This window comes from Papaver somniferum, chromosome 7 (genome assembly GCF_003573695.1).
Source record: "Papaver somniferum cultivar HN1 chromosome 7, ASM357369v1, whole genome shotgun sequence".
Lineage (NCBI taxonomy): Eukaryota > Viridiplantae > Streptophyta > Magnoliopsida > Ranunculales > Papaveraceae > Papaver > Papaver somniferum.
Genome location: NC_039364.1, coordinates 132037243 through 132054299, shown reverse-complemented (window position 1 = coordinate 132054299; position 17057 = coordinate 132037243). Strand labels below are relative to the sequence as shown.

At 39.1% G+C, this 17057-nt stretch overlaps 1 protein-coding gene across 1 annotated transcript in view; it reads right to left on the bottom strand.

The window, feature by feature from the left end:
• The window catches only part of LOC113295246 (transcription initiation factor TFIID subunit 11-like), a 46982-nt gene extending 30125 nt beyond the window's left edge, over positions 1-16857 (bottom strand). The window contains exons 1-3 of the mRNA XM_026543598.1: positions 16677-16857; positions 15785-15900; positions 15266-15424 (exon numbers count right to left, since the gene is read on the bottom strand). Coding sequence (XP_026399383.1) covers positions 15266-15424; positions 15785-15900; positions 16677-16857 — 456 coding nt within the window. The remainder of the gene's footprint in view (positions 1-15265; positions 15425-15784; positions 15901-16676) is intronic.
• Between the last annotated feature and the right edge of the window lie 200 nt (positions 16858-17057).

Below are 17057 nucleotides of genomic sequence, written 5' to 3'. Positions count from 1 at the left end.
GAACTCTCATCAGAAGAGCCAGAGGAAGAAGAGGAATACCAGTAATCGTAATTGTTGTTACTGTTGGTCGACATTTTCTGGAACTGGAAGATCAAAGATTACTACCATGTAAACAAACCAACATCAGCAAAAAATGGTAACTCTTAACTCTTACCTTTTACACTTCCACTAAAAATGGTGATAGTAATACTAGAGTTAACACCTCAAAATCGTTCGTCTCTTCGAAAACTGCAAAAACGAAACTTTATTTAATTTCCGAAACTGATTTTTCATGAAATCACGGACACAATTTTCATAATGTGAACATTCACACAACTGACCTATGAAGTTTACAACAATAAAATATTTCATCATAAATATATTGTCTATCTTCGAAGGTTCCTCAAAACCCACGTTTCTGGTTTTTCGAAAAAGCAGCAATTAATGCAACTTGCATACATAAACTCTCAAGGATTTTATTTGATGAAAACAAACTCATGAAAATAAAATATATCATCATATTATGCACAATATATGTCACGGCTGCATATACATATATATATAAAAAAATTATTTTTCCTTCGTATCGTCGTTATTTGTCTTTAAAACGAAGGTTTATTTCAAAAAATATTGTGAAAGCTCACATCTTATACATATGATAAAGTTTTGTATTTACATGAAAGCTCATAAGCAAAATTTTATCACTGGACACAAGTTCATCATCCATATTTTCCTTCGTGTCATCGTCATTTGTCTTTAAAACGAAGGATTATTCCGATTTCATGAAAATTCACTTCTTTTATGATGAAACCTTGGTATACATGAAATATCATACACCAAGTTTCATCACTGGACCTAGGTTCATATTAAAAAAAAAATCTCTCCTAAATCAGGGATTATAGTTAGTTTTCAAAACTAACGATCGAAAGAACATACAATTTCAAAAACGAGGGTTTTTCATAAAACTCACACTAATATACACACATGTATATAACTTCATCATGATCAAAGCATGAACAACTCATGAGAATCATAAACATCAGCAAAAAAAAAAAAAAAAACGTACCTCGTCGGCCGGAATTTGGTCGGCGACTGCGGCGCCCGGCGGTCTTCTCCTGCTGCTGGCGTGAAGGCGCTGAGGTGATGAAGGTGCTGGCCGTGTGTGAAGGAAAATAAAAAAAAAAAGGATTAATCCATTTTATATCAATTTTTTTTCCAAAACCTAATTTTCTAAGGATTTCCTTATTGGGCCCGACCCGCGAATCCTAACCGACCACGGACTCGTCATCCAAACCAGCGGTCCAACACCAATTTATGCTCATCAAAACGATGCTCCAATCATGACATTGAAGCCTTCATCAAGTCGTGGTTTGCTCGTGCTCTCTAAATCCGGTAACGTCTCAACTTATGACTAAGTTCAATTATTGGTATTATTATTTATGGTCGGAAAATCACCATTTAATGCTGACTGGGGAACACAGCTTTCCTCAGTAAGCAGGGGACTTAATGTAGATGGTGTATTTTCGACAAAGGCTAAATTCCTAAACTCATAATCATACGAAACTCTGATTCAGCAATCAGGCGTGAGTATCGAGACACGAGTCTCTCATCGAATTCTCAACAGAGAGTACTTTCTCTCAGAGTACATGTATATATGAAGTCTCACGACTGGACAACGACATGTCTCATGTATACTGAATACTTCAGTGATTATTTCTATATAGTATCACGTGATGGACGGCTCCTGGACAGCTTGCTCTGCTAGTATAGAGCGATAACGTCTTCAGGAACAAACAACGAGTTTACCCTGACTATATAAAAGATATGACTTACAGACAAGCTCATATCGGGATGATTAATGATCCTAGACATCTTGCTCTACAGTATGGAGCCAAAAAGTTAATTGTTCCTAATTGCTCATATTCCATGGTCGAATCCACGACTGGTCCCATGGAATGGCGATAACAATTGTTCTGATTCTATGATCCAATCCACGACTTGATCTCATAGAATAGCAATAACTATATTATCTCATTACTCCGATTTCATGATCGAATCCACACCTGGTCTCATAAATGGTAATAGATAAATCTTAATTAATCTGATTCTATGGTCGAATATACGATCCCATGGAATGGTAATGCTCACTTTATTATTATGAATTCGTAGTCGAATCCTCAGTTGATCCTATGAATTAATAATAAACATCTTATTGCTCAGTTTTGTGAATTATTCTCCATCGAATTCCACAATTGGTAATAAATAAACAACAACCGGGCGTCTGAGCTACCTCTAAGTAAGCCCCGATTCAAATGGTAAAAGTGTATTCAACGATGATACACTAACAGTCACCGCACGAACGAGTATTTCAAAAATACAACGAAACGATGAACCTATGCAAAATAGAGAAGAAAATTATAAATAATTAAAATATTGACCAGGGTGCTGGGAGCACGGACACACGACCAACCGACCGTGTCGTGGTCAATCCCACGCCAGTTTTTATATTTTAATGCATTTTTATTATTTTTCATGATTTGATGAAAATTCTCTCATTTTATCAAATTTCCTTCGTCTCGAGGAAACTCCTCGGTTTCATGGTACTTCCATAAATCCATAAAAAATAATATAAAATTAAGGAAAGGAACGTGGGGCGTGACCATTGGCCAATCGGCCATGCCTTGGTCCCAATCGGCCCCACACCCACGGTTCTTTATTATTTTATTATTATTATTTCTCTAATTTCATGAAAAAACTCCTTGATTTCATGGTATTTTTGCATAAATCATCAAATAATAAAATAAAATAAATTATGAAAACTTGTGGGACCGGGCCTTGGCCGGCCGGCCATGCCCTAGTCGGTCCCACACGCCCCTTTGTTTTATTATTTTATTATTAGTTTTCCTTGAATTCATCAAATTCCTTGATTTCATGGTATTTCTCTCAAATTAGGAAAAATTCCCTCAAATCATCAAAAATACCTAAAAAACATTAAAAAATCATGAAAACTCGTGGGACCGGGACCAAGCCGGCCGACCATGCCTCCATGGTCCCACACGCCCTTGTTTTTATTATTTTAATATTTTTTGCTTCCCTGAACTCATGAAAACTCCTTCAGTTCATGGAAACTCCCTAAATTCATCAAATTTCTCAAAATTCATGAATTTATAATAAAATCATTATAAAATTAGGAAAACTTGTGGGACCGGGCCCTGGCCGTCCAGTCATGCCTTCCACGGTCCCACACGCCCTTGTTTTATTATTTTAATATCTTTTGGTTCCTTGATTTCATGAAAACTCCTTCAATTCATGGAAACTCCCAAAATTCATCAAATTTCTCAAAATTCATGAATTTTTCATAAAATCATCAAAATATTATAAAATTAATGAAAAGGCACCACGGGACCATGGTCACGACCGGCCGACCATGCCTTGACCACGGCGGTCCCACGCCTCCTCATTCCTTATTTTATGATTATTTTTCATCATCTCATGGTGTTTTCCTCAGTTTCGTCGAAACCCTAATTTTGGCATATTTTCTCGAATGGATGCTCAGTTGCACGCCAGAAAATATCAAAATTCTCAAGACTGAGACGCGGACGCCTTGGGGACACGAGCACGCTATCTTGACCAACCAATATTGACTCTTTGGCTCACGGAAGCCAGTCCCATCAATTTTCACAGTTTTGACCTAATTTGCACAATTGCTCGTATTAGGTCCAAAACTCTCCCAAACACTTTGGATTTTCATGAAGTGCTCATCAGGAGGTCACGGGTCAACCCAGGGACGGTTTCATGACTCCATGGTCGGTCCCTCGCCTCGTCATAATTAATTAGGTTTTCTCACCTAAGGCTCAGACGAGCATTTTCGAATAAATGATTAAACCAGCATTTAATCATTCTTTCATCAACAAATCGTCAACTATTCAGGAGTTCTTTGTATTTGCTCACATGAGCATATGGACACTACATGGTTGATCCACGGTCCCATGTAGTCTCTCCCTCCTTTGTACCATGGTTAAACTTCTGACGAACCATGAATTGATCATCAATTGATCAAATTAGGGTTTCTGAATCCAAGGATCATCATTCCAGATTCCAACCTTAATAATTTTACGACGAACTCATGGTCATTAATTTTATTAATTATGCTCGGTTCAACGACCAGTATTCTAATTAATATTTTTGGTACGCTGCCAATAACCCATCAGATGAGCAACACATGCTCAGACGATCAAATATTCAACAATTCATCACATGAGCAACATTTGCTCAGATGATAAATATTTTCTCAAACCAAGGAATATTGGTTCAACAATCAATATTCAACGATCCATCGAATGAGCAATACTTGCTCACTTCATCGTAAGAACTATACCTCTGTCTCATGACATGTTCAATTCATGAGTTTGAAAATATCATGTTCAACTCAACGACTACATGGACTCATCGTCCCATCAAACCACGAAGTCATCAATTGACTAACAAACCACGAGACGTCAATCATGTCACTTGGGGATATCACTTAGGGTTTTTGGTCTGGCGGTCTACGGCACGTGTGTTCAAACACACGATGGAATGTGAGCAAGTCGTGCAATCAGTTGAAGGAATTCACGAGGTATTGAGTGGAAAATCTACCAAGTCTCCACACATTGAGCAACTGGTTTCAAACACGATCTCCACTTCCCACTCCTTGATTCCATCAACTGTCACACATGGTGTCTATAATTCCAGCAATATAAATAAGTCTCTGAATCATGATTGAATCATCAGTATCATCAATCTCACGTCAAACTGACAACACGAGATCATCAACTCATCGATTGAGCAATTACTCTCAATTGAGAAATTTCAATCACTCAGAGCTTATCGTATTCAGAATTCACACACCCACAATCTTTGATTACCATTGATTCCACACATTTCTCAGCTTCCCTCCTACAGATCAACCCATCCTCTCTTGTGACCGAGTTTACTCTGGAACGGTCATTGTCTTGATTTAGGCCGGAGTACTACAGATTGATCTCTCGAATCTAAAGAACCCCCTTTGCAGCGGTGCATCTGTGTGAGGTTTAACATTTCGCTCGGTTTGAGGAGTCTCCTCCGTACGGTTGTCTCCTCAATTCCTTAAAAATCAACAAATCGTTTTTCCCTATCTACACCTACCAGTTTTTCACGAAAATTGGCTCAAGGCGTTTATCTGAAATTATTGGACATTTAAGGTATTGGGCGTTTGAAGAACTCATGGTGTTGGGATTTATTATTTAGGATTTTCTTTCATTTGTATTTCAATTCCTCCAAAACATTTGCAATACTTGCAATCAGTGTTTGAATTCAGCAATTTATCAAAGTTCAGTTCATATTTCGTAAAAGAAAATCTCTATCAAATCTATAAGAAAATCCTTAACCATCAGTCGATCCAAAACCTTATAAATATCAAAACCCAAGTATAAACCTCACATCTCTCAGAAGTTTATAAGTTCAAAAGATCAGCAAGAAAAGGCTTTCGCTCATCAGCATCCTTCAAGGCTTGCAAAGCAGACCTCTCCTTGTTCAACTCCTCGATCAGCTTGGAAATCTTGTCCTCCTTCTCCTCCACAACATCATTAGGAAAGGGTATGTTCTTTTCACATGAATCCTTGATATACGAAGTCATTTCACGTTAAGGCCAATTCTTTCTGAATTCTCCAAGTTAAACTTCCAATCAAAGAGTATATCTGGAGTCATGGTATTCCTGGGTCTCGTATGCATATCACTCACGACACGCAAGATAACGCCTACTTGCATGGTTAAAGCATAATCACGCCCAGGGTTCCTGTCAACGATCATGTGGCCGAACTTCTTCCATATCGTCTCGTACAAGCGTGCATATCCAATGGGAACGCTGAATCCACCGACCAGTTCATGATACGGGAGTGAAGTGAAAAAGGGAGGATTGAAAGAAACCCCTACAGTTGGATATTCATACACTATTATACGGTTCTCAGTCACTGGAGCGGCTTCCACGACCAAAGCAACAGTTCCTTCGGTATTCTCCGCTGCTATCTCGGTTTCTTCTATCACTGAAGAAACAACCATCTGGTTTTCCATAACATCATAAGCGACTATCTCATGGCCTCGAAGTGCCGGGATGGTTGTCTCTTCATCAATAACTTCAGAAAGGTTAGAGTTGTCATCATGGTCTCCAGTATCCTCAACTTCGGTATTTAGCACCTAATACGAAGATTACATGAGGTTAGAATCACGAAGCCAAAGGATATTATTAAACACAGCATACCATCAAGGCAACATCATCAAGGTTCATCATACTGCATTCAAATCACGAGCAAGGTTCATCATACTGCATTCAAATCACGAGCAAATAACATGAAAGTCATGAAAATACATTTTACGATGAGTCCGTCTGAGGAAACTGAACTCTTCCCTGTACTAGGAGACTAACTGGGAGAAATCTACAAGGAATCTGAGGATGGGTCATATTCCATTATCTTTGTATGGATGTCCTCTAGGACATGTCAAAATTTCATGACAATCCGATGAACGAGCGAGTAGATGTGGCCAAATTATCAAGTGATGCGCAATCTGAAAAAGTTCTGGAAGTCTCCTGGAAGTTTACTATTTCGCCTTTTTCAGGCTCTGAACGTACTCAAAACTTAAAAATCTTCTATGTTAAAGCTTGGAAATTTTCCGGGATTGAATTTGCACATGCAGATCATCAAAATCCTACTCCGGACGAGGATTCTACAGCGTTTTTACTAAAAAGCTGGGTTCTGAATTTTCTGACGACGCGATTCGACTAAGTTTTCATATATTCACATGGTTTCTCATTCATTCATTCACAATTCAACACTTTTGTACTTCTATGAAGAATATACATGATATATACTTACTTGAAGAGTCATCGAAGTGTCCAAGGGGTTGGAATTGTCCACATCAACGACAAGAGGAACATCACTTCCATCCGGCTCCGAATCTTGGGAATTACCTCCATTTCCCTTCCCAGAGGATGATTGAGTTCCAGAATTATCCATCTCCATGATGACATCCTCCTGTACACGTCATTTACAATCAATATTTTTCATCCATGAAGCTCCACATTTGAACATATGAAGAAATACTTACAGTTTCTTCGTCACTCAAATCAGCGATTGCTTGTTCAGTAGCAGAAAATTGAATACTTTCAAGACTCGATGGAGTAAAATTCTGCAACAAAATTAACAACATTGGCTTCATGATTCTAATGTTAATAGCAATGAAAGTCACAGTGGGAAATATTGGGAACTCACCAAAGCACCAACTGGGGACTTTACGGTATTGGGTAAAGCTTATAACCTTTATGCATGCCTTCCCCGCCATGAATAACCGCCTCAATCTCTGAGAAATCTACACCGATTCGAGGTCGTACATTACGACCGTCTTGTGGTGGAATCCAGTAATGTAATCAGAATACAGTTCTTATAATTTCGTGAAGATTATATGAAGAAACATACCTGAGAGCATCCTGAAGACGACTTTCGTTTATCACTAGAAAGATACTTCAATCTGGGTCGAATGAAAATCATCTCAGCCGAAGGAAGATCCTTGAATGGAGGTTTGGGAAATCTTACAAATCCATGCAAACGCCCAAGTTGCTGGTCCCAGAATTCTACATAACCTGGGGTTACATAAGCGAATCTATCAGAACCAGGAAACCAGTAGCTACTCCCTTCCACGTGAGTATGATCCAAATGAGTCCTGAGTTGCTCAACTGATGGCTTCCTTCTCCGTATGGTTGGAACACACTGATCCATACCCATTTGTCGAGCTGCTCTATCAATATTATACTCCTCCACTTAAAGCTCTCCAAACGTGACTGATAGCAAATGACCAGGAGTGCAACTCAACATGAAAGATCTTTCGCCATCACTCAGATGCGCACCAGACGTCAAACTCGTGCCTTCTCCAGTATTGAAAGTCATCGGCTGAGAAACATAATCAGGGACTGACACCCACGGGCGAAAATTGAACTCAGATTCTTCATCTAACACATCAATAAAACGTATTTTAGAACGAGGCTGCTTGGTGGACCAACGCATGATCCTAGCATTATCTTTCTCAGGGAAAGTATGGCGTGCATCAGTATTCGGTCCTTGCAGAACATTACGTTGAGTAGGTGCATAATTCTTAAAATGCTCCCACATCAAAGCTTGAAGAAACATCGTGTTGGCATAACACTCAATCTTCATAGAGCCGTTCGACACACTGGAGTCTATAGTCAAGGAGTCCGGGTTGTAATACAAGGAGCGTAAGAATAAACTACCTATCGGAAGTTGCTCACCTTGATCCATCTTAATAGCAAAGGGAATCACAAAAGACTTCAACAAGTTTCCACAGTCTTCAAAAACGTCTCTGGACAACCATAAACATAAGAAATCAACAATGGGTAACATACCGTAGATGGGTTTATCAGAAACCTCGTCTTTGGGCCACCAGTGTGTCAACAAGGAAGCATAGCATCCTTTAATACCATCCTTATTCGCTTTCTCCATTGCAGCTGTCAAGACATGAGAAACGGCGGTCTCCTCATCTGAAAGGTCCCCAGGAAGATTTCCCGTGATCGAGAGATGCATCAGAGCCGCCACGTCTTCCAAGGTAATGGTAAACTCTCCCCATCTACATATGAAAGTGTGAGTGGGAATGCACCAGCGAGAAAACAGAGCCACAATACCACTTGCGCCATGATAAATGAACAACTCTCCAGAAGCTTGAATAGCTCTCGTCACTTGCGCCTGGTCGAGCATAGTCCTCAGATGAGGAAAACCCAACATATGCCTCGCCCAGCCGGCAAATTTCTCCAAAGGTCGTCGAGAAAGCTTAAACTCTATGATTGATGAGGCGAAGACCCTTCGTTCAAGACAAAATCGAATCACTGTCTTAGGAGTCACCAATTTCTTCTGAGTAACAGTTCTGGGATTTATCAAAAGATGATACACTGGGGATTTCAAATGTTGCTTAGCTCCTGGGATATCTTTTTCAAAGAATGCATCATCTATGTTCGGGACATTCTTAATCCCAGGGATTTCGTCTTCGTCTCCCCCAACGGAAGTTTCATCCATGCATGTCTCATATCTGGAGATGCCATCATCAACGCACATCTCTTCCCTCGAGGCGTCGTCAGCTTGGGATTGGACATCTTTGCTAAGTAGCTGAAGAGGTTCACACTACATTCTACTTCAGTATGCCGTCCAGATATAAATCAAGGAAATACGAGAAAAAATGGTAACTCTTAACTCTCACCTTTTATACTTCCACTAACAATAGTGATAGTAATGCTAGAGTTAACACCCCAAAATCGTTCGTCTCTTCGAAAACTGCAAAAACGAACGAAACTTTATTTAATTTCCGAAACTGATTTTTCATGAAATCACGGACACAATTTCCATAATGTGAACATTCACACAACTGACCTACGAAGTTTACAACAATAAAATATTTCATCATAAATATATTGTATATCTTCGAAGGTTCCTCAAAACCCACGTTTCTGATTTTTGGAAAAACAGCAACTAATGCAACTTGCATATATAAATTCTCAAAGAATTTTATCTAATGAAAACAAATTCATGCAAATAAAATATACCATCATATTTTACACAATATATGTCACGGCTACATATATATATATAAAAAATTATTTTTCCTTTGTATCGTCGTTATTTGTCTTTAAAACGAAGGTTTATTTCAAAAAAATATTGTGAAAGTTCACATCTCATACATATAATAAAGTTTTGTATTTAAATGAAATCTCATAAGCAAAATTTTATCACTGGACACAAGTTCATCATACATATTTTCCTTCGTGCCATCGTTATTTGTCTTTAAAACGAAGGATTATTCCGATTTCATGAAAATTCACTTCTTTTATGAAAAAACCGTGGCACACATGAAAGCTCATACACTAAGTTTTATTACTGGACCTAGGTTCATATTAAAAAAAAATCTCTCCTAAATCAGGGATTATAGTTAGTTTTCAAAACTAACGATCGAACGAACATACGTTTTCAAAAACGAGGGTTTTTTCATAAAACTCACACTAATATACACACATGTATATAACTTCATCATGATCAAAGCATGAAAAACTCATGAGGATCATAAACATCAGCAAACAAAAAAAAACGTACCTGGGAGCGCCGGCCGGAATTTGGCCGGCGGCGACTGGCGCCGATCCCGGCGGTCTTCCCCTGTTGCTGGCGTGAAGGTGCTGAGGCGGTGGAGAACTACTCGTGGGAAAAAAAAAAGGATTAATCCCTTTTATATCAATTTTATTTCCAAAACCTAATTTTCTAAGGATTTCCTTATTGGGCCCGACCCGCGAATCCTAACCGACCACGGACTCGTCGTCCAAACCAGCGGTTCAACACCAATTTATTCTCATCAAACGATGCTCCAATCATGACATTGAAAATTTTATCAAGTCGTAGTTTGCTCATGCTCTTTAAATCCGGTAACGTCTCAACTTATGACTAATTTCAATCACTGGTATTATTATTTATGGCTGGAAAATCACCATTTAATGCTGACTGAGGAACACAGCTTTCCTCAGTAAGAAGGGGACTTAATGTAAATGGTGGATTTTCGACAAAGGATAAAATTGTAAACTCATAATTATATGAAGCTATGATTTAGCAATCAGACGTGAGTGTTGAGACACGGCTCTCTCATCGAATTCTCAACGGATAGTACTTTCTCTCAGAGTACATGTGGATATGTAGTCTCACGACCGGACAACGGCATATCTCAGGAATACTGAATATTTTAAGTGATTATTTCTATATAGCATCACATGATGGACGGCTCCTAGACAGCTTTCTCTGCTAGTATAGAGCGATAACGTCTTCAGGAACAAACAACGAGTTTACCCTGACTATATAAAGGATATGACTTACCGACAAGCTCATATCGGGATGATTAATGATCCTAGACAGCTTGCTCTGCTATTATAGAGCCACAAAGTTAATTATTCCTAATTACAATCGCTCCCATTCCATGGTCGAATCCACGACTGGTCCCATGGAATGACAATAACAATTGTTCTGATTCTATGATCGAATCCACAACTTGATCTCATAGAATAGCAATAACTATATTATCTCATTACTCCGATTTCATGATCGAATCCACAACTGGTCTCATAAATGGTAATAGATAAACCTTAATTACTCTGATTCTATGGTCGAATCTACGATCCCATGGAATGGTAATGCTCACTTTATTATTTTAAATTCGTAGTTGAATCCTCAGCTGATCCTATGAATTAATAATAAACATCTTATTACTCAGTTTTGTGAATTATTCTCCACTAAATTCCACAATTAATAATAAATGATCAACAACTGGGCGTCTGAGCTACCTCTAAGTAAGCCCGATTCAAATGGTGAAGGTGTATTCAACGATGATACACTAACAGTCACCACACGAACGAGTATTTCAAAAATACAACGAAACGATGAACCTATGCAAAATGGAGAAGAAAATAATAAATAATTAAAATATTGACCAGGGTGCTGGGAGCATGGACACACGACCGACCGACCGTGTCGTGGTAAATCCCACTCCAGTTTTATATTAATGCATTTTTATTATTTTCCATGATTTGATGAAAATTCTCTCATTTTATCAAATCTCCTTCGTCTTGAGGAAACTCCTCGGTTTCATGGTACTTCCATAAATCCATAAAAAATAATATAAAATTAAGGAAAGGAGTGTGGGGCGTGATCATTGGCCAACCGTCCATGCCTTGGTCCCAACCGGCCCCACACCCACGGTTCCTTATTATTTTATTATTATTATTATTATTATTATTATTATTTCTCCAATTTCATAAAAAACTCCTTGATTTCATGGTATTTTTGCACAAATCATCAAATAATAATAAAATAAATTATGAAAACTTGTGGGACCGGGCCTTGGCCGGACGGCCATGCCCTAGGTGGTCCCACACGTCCCTTTGTTTTATTATTTTATTATTAGTTTTCCTTGAATTCATCAAATTCCTTGATTTCATGGTATTTCTCTCAAATTAGGAAAAATTCCCTCAAATCATCAAAATACCTAAAAATATTAAAAAAATTAGGAAAACTCATGGGACCGGGCCCTAGCCGGCCGACGATGCCTTCCACGGTCCCACACACCCTTGTTTTTTATTATTTTTATATTTTTTTCTTCCTTGAACTCATGAAAACTCCTTCAATTCATGGAAACTCCCAAAATTCATCAAATTTCTCAAAATTCATGAATTTTTCATAAAATCATCAAAATATTATAAAATTAAGGAAAAGTCACCACGAGACCATGGTCACGACCGGCCGACCATGCCTTGACCACGGAGGTCCCACGCCTACTCATTCCTTATTTTATAATTATTTTTCATCATCTCATGGTGTTTTCCTCAGTTTCGTCGAAACCCTAATTTTGGCATATTTTCTCGAATGGATGCTCAATTGCACGCCAGAAAATATCAAAATTCTCAGGACTGAAACACGGACGCCTTGGGGACACGAAAACGCTATCTTGACCGACCAAGATTGGCTCTTTGGCTCACGGAAGCCGGTCCCATCAATTTTCATAGTTTTGACCTAGTTTGCACAATTGCTCGTATTAGGTCCAAAACTCTTCCAAACACTTTGTCTTTTCATGAAGTGATCGTCAGGCGGTCACGTGACAACCCAGGGACGATTTCATGACTCCATGGTCGGTCCCTCGCCTCGTCATAATTAATTAGGTTTTCTCACCTAAGGCTCAGACGAGCATTTTCGAATAAATGATTAAACCAGCATTTAATCATTCTTTCACCAAAAAATCGTCAACTCTTCAGGAGTTATTCGTATTTGCTCACGTGAGCATATGGAAACTACATGGTTGATCCACGGTCCCATGTAATCGCTCCCTCCTTCGTCCCATTGTTGAAATTCTGACGAACCATGAATTGAACATCAATTGATCAAATTAGGGTTTCTGAATCCAAGGATCATCATTCCATATTCCAACCTTAATAATTTTACGACGGCCTCATGGTCATTAATTTTATTAATTATGCTCGTTTCAACGACCAGTATTCTAATTAATATTTTTGGTACGTTACCAATAATCCATCAGACGAGCAACACATGCTCAGACGATCAAATATTCAACAATTCATCACATGAGCAACACTTGCTCAGATGATAAATATTTGTTCAAACCAAGGAATATTGGTTCAACAATCAATATACAACGATCCATCGAATGAGCAACACTTGCTCACTTCATCGTAAGAATTAAAACTCTGTCTCATGGCATGTTCAATTCATGAGTTTCAGAACATCATGTTCGACACTCAGAAACTACATGGACTCATTGTCCCGTCAAACCAAGAAGTCATCAATTGACTAACAAACCACGAGACGTCAATCGTGTCACTTGGGGGGATATAACTTAGGGTTTTTGTCTGGCGGTCTACAGCACGTGTGTTCAAACACACGATGGAATGTGAGCAAGTCGTGCAATCAGTTGAAGGAATTCACGAGGTAGTGGGTGGAAAATCGACCAAGTCTCCACACGTTGAGCAACTGGTTTCAAACACGATCTCCACTTCCCCACTCCTTGATTCCATCAACTGTCACACTTCATGGAATCATGGTGTCTACAATTCCAGCAATATAAATAAATCTCTGAATCATGATTGAATCATCATCAGTATCATCAATCTCACGTCTCATCGACAACACGAGATCATCAACTCATCAATTGAGCAACTATTCTCAATTGAGCAATTTCAATCACTCAGAGCTTATCGTATTCGGAATTCACACACCCACAATCTTTGAATACCATCGATTCCACACATTTCCCAGCTTCCCTCCTACATATCAACTCATCCTCTCTTGTGACCGAATTTACTCTGGAACGGTCATTGTCTTGATTTAGGACAGAGTACTACAGATTGATCTCTTGAATCTAAAGCACCCCCTTTGCAGCGGTGCATCTGTGTGAGGTTTAACATTTCTATCGGTTTGAGGAGTCTCCTCCGTACGGTCGTCTCCTCAATTCCTTAAAAATCAGCAAATCGTTTTTCCCCATCTACAGTTTGCAATACTTGCAATCAGTATTTGAATTCAACAATTTATCAAAATTCAGTTCATATTTCTTAAAAGAGAATCTCTATCAAATCCAAAAAAAAATCCTTAACCATCTACCAATCCAAAACCATCTAATATAAAAACCCAAATAAAAACCTCACACCTCTCAGAAGTTCAGAAGTTCAAGAGATTATGAAAGGGAAATCAAAGAAAATCAGCAAAAAAGGATTTTCGCTCCTCCGCATCCTTCAAGACCTGCAAAGCCGCCTTCTCCTTGTTCAACTCTTCAGTCAGCCTGGCAATCTTGTCTTCCTTCTCCATCACAGCATCATTGGGAAAGGGTATGTTGTTCTCACATGAGTCCTTGATAGCGTTCATTTGCTTACGAAGCCACTTCACATTGAAGCCAAGCCTTTCTGAATTCTTTAAGTTAAACTCCCAATCAAAGAGTATATCTGGAATTACAGTATTTCTGGCCCTAGTGCATATATCACTTACGACACGCAAGATAATACCTACTTGCATTGTTAAATCATAAGCGCGTCCAGGATCCCTGTCAACAATCAGATGACCAAACTTCTTCCATATTTTCTCGTACAAGCCTGCATATCCAATGGGAACGCTGAATCCACCAATTAGTTCATGATACGGGAGTGAAGCATCAAATGGATCATGAAAATACGTTTTACGGTAACCTCGTCTGAAGAAACTGTACTCTGCTCTGTACTAAAAGACGAAATGGGAGTAATATACAAGGAATCTGAGGATGGGTTATATTTCATTCTCTTCGTATAGATTTCCTCTAAAGTGTGTCACAATTTCATGACAATCCGATGAACAAACAAGGAGATGCGGTCAAAACATTGAGCAACATATCATCTGAAAAAGTTCTGAAAGTCTCCTGGAAGTCTACTGTTTCGCCTTTTTCAGGCCCTGAACGTTCTCAAAACTTAAAATGATTCTTCAATAAAGCTTGGAAATTTTCCAGGCTTAAATATGCATATGCAGATCATGAAAATCCGACTCCAGATGAAGGTTTTACGGCGTTTTTGCTAAAAAACTGAGTTCTGAATTTTCTGACGACGAATTTCGACTAAGTTTTTCGTGTATACACATGGATTCTCATTCATTCATTCACAATCAGCACTTTCATACTTCTATGAAGAGGATACAGGGCATATACTTACTTGGGGGGTCTCCGAAGTATTCAAGGAATTGGGATTGTCTGTGATAACGACAAAAGGCTCATTACTTCTATTCGGCTCCGAATCTTTGAAAGTGCTTTCGTCTCTATTCTCAGAGGATGGCCGGGTATCAGCACTCTCCGTCTCCATGACGAAATACTCCTGGATACATCCTCAACAATCAACATTTTATCTATAAAACATCATAATTGAATATACGAAGAAATACATACGGCTTCTTCTTCATCGCTCAAATCAGGAATTGTTTGCTCAGTAGCAGAAAACCGAAGACCATCGATACTTGATGGAGTAAAATTTTGCAACGGAATAACAACATTGGTTTCATGATCCTAATAATGCGTGAGAGAAAAAGTCACAACAAGGGAAATACTGAGAACTCACCAAAGAACCAACTGGGGACTTTACGGTATTAGGTAACAGCTTATAACTTTTGTTCCGTCTTTCTCCACCATGAACAATCGCTTTAGTTTCTGAGAAATCTACACGGATTCGAGATCTTACATTACGACCGCCCTGTGAAATCATCTCAGTAGAAGGGGGATCCTTCACTGGAGGCTGACCAACCCTCACAAAATCACGCAACCGCTCAAGTTGTTGATCCCAGAAGTCTACATAACCTGGAGTTACATATGAAAATCTCTCAGAGCAAGGAAACCAGTAATTACTTCCTTCCACATGGGTATGGTCTAAATGGGTACTGAGATGTTCAACTGATGGCTTCCTCCTCCGGAAGTTGGAACACACTGATCCATACTCATTTGTCGAGCTACTCTATCAATATTATATACCTCCACTGAAAGCTCTCCGTACATAGCCGACATCAAATGACCAGGGGTGCAACTCAACATGAAAGATCTCTCGCCATCATTCAGATTCGCACCAGATGTCAAAGCCATACTCTCTCCAGTGTTGAAAGTCGTCGGCTGAGAAACATAAGAAGGGACTGACACCCACGGGCGGAAGTTGAATTCAGATTCATCATCTAACACATCAATAAGGCGTGCTTTAGACCGAGGCTGCTTTGTGGACCAGCGCATGATCCTGGCATTATCTTTCTCAAAGAAGATATGACGAGCATCATCATTCTGTCCTTGCAAGATATTACATGGAATAGGCGCATAGTTATTGAAATGCTCCCACATCAAAGCTTGAAGAAATATCGTGTTAGCATAGCACTCAATCTTCATAAAGCCGTTTGATACACTGGAGTCTATAACCAAGGAGTCTAAGTTAGAATACAAAGATCCCAAGAATAGGCTACCTATTGGAAGTTGCTCACCTTGAGCCATATTGATAGCAAAGGGGATCACGAAGGGTTTCAACAAGTTTCCACTGTCTTCAAAAATGTCTCTGGACAACCATAAACATAAGAAAGCAACAATGGGTAACATACCGTCGATGGGTTTATCATAAACCTCATCTTTTGGCCACCAGCATGTCAGCCAGTAAGCACAACATCCTTTACTTCCAGACGCCTTATTCACTTCTTCCATTGCAGTTGTCAAGATGTTAGAAACTGCAATCTCCTCATCTGAAAGATCTCCAGGAAGATTACCCGTGATTGGGAGATGCATCAAAGCAGCTACATCCTCTAAGGTAATGGTAAACTCTCCCCACAAGGTGTGAGTGGGAATACACCAACGAGGAAGTATTCTCCAGAAGCTTGAATAGCTCTCGTCACTTGCGCCTGATCAAGCATAGCCCTGACATGAGGGAAACCCAGCATATGTCTTGCCCATCCAGAGAAATTTTCCAAAGGTCGTCGAGAAAGCTT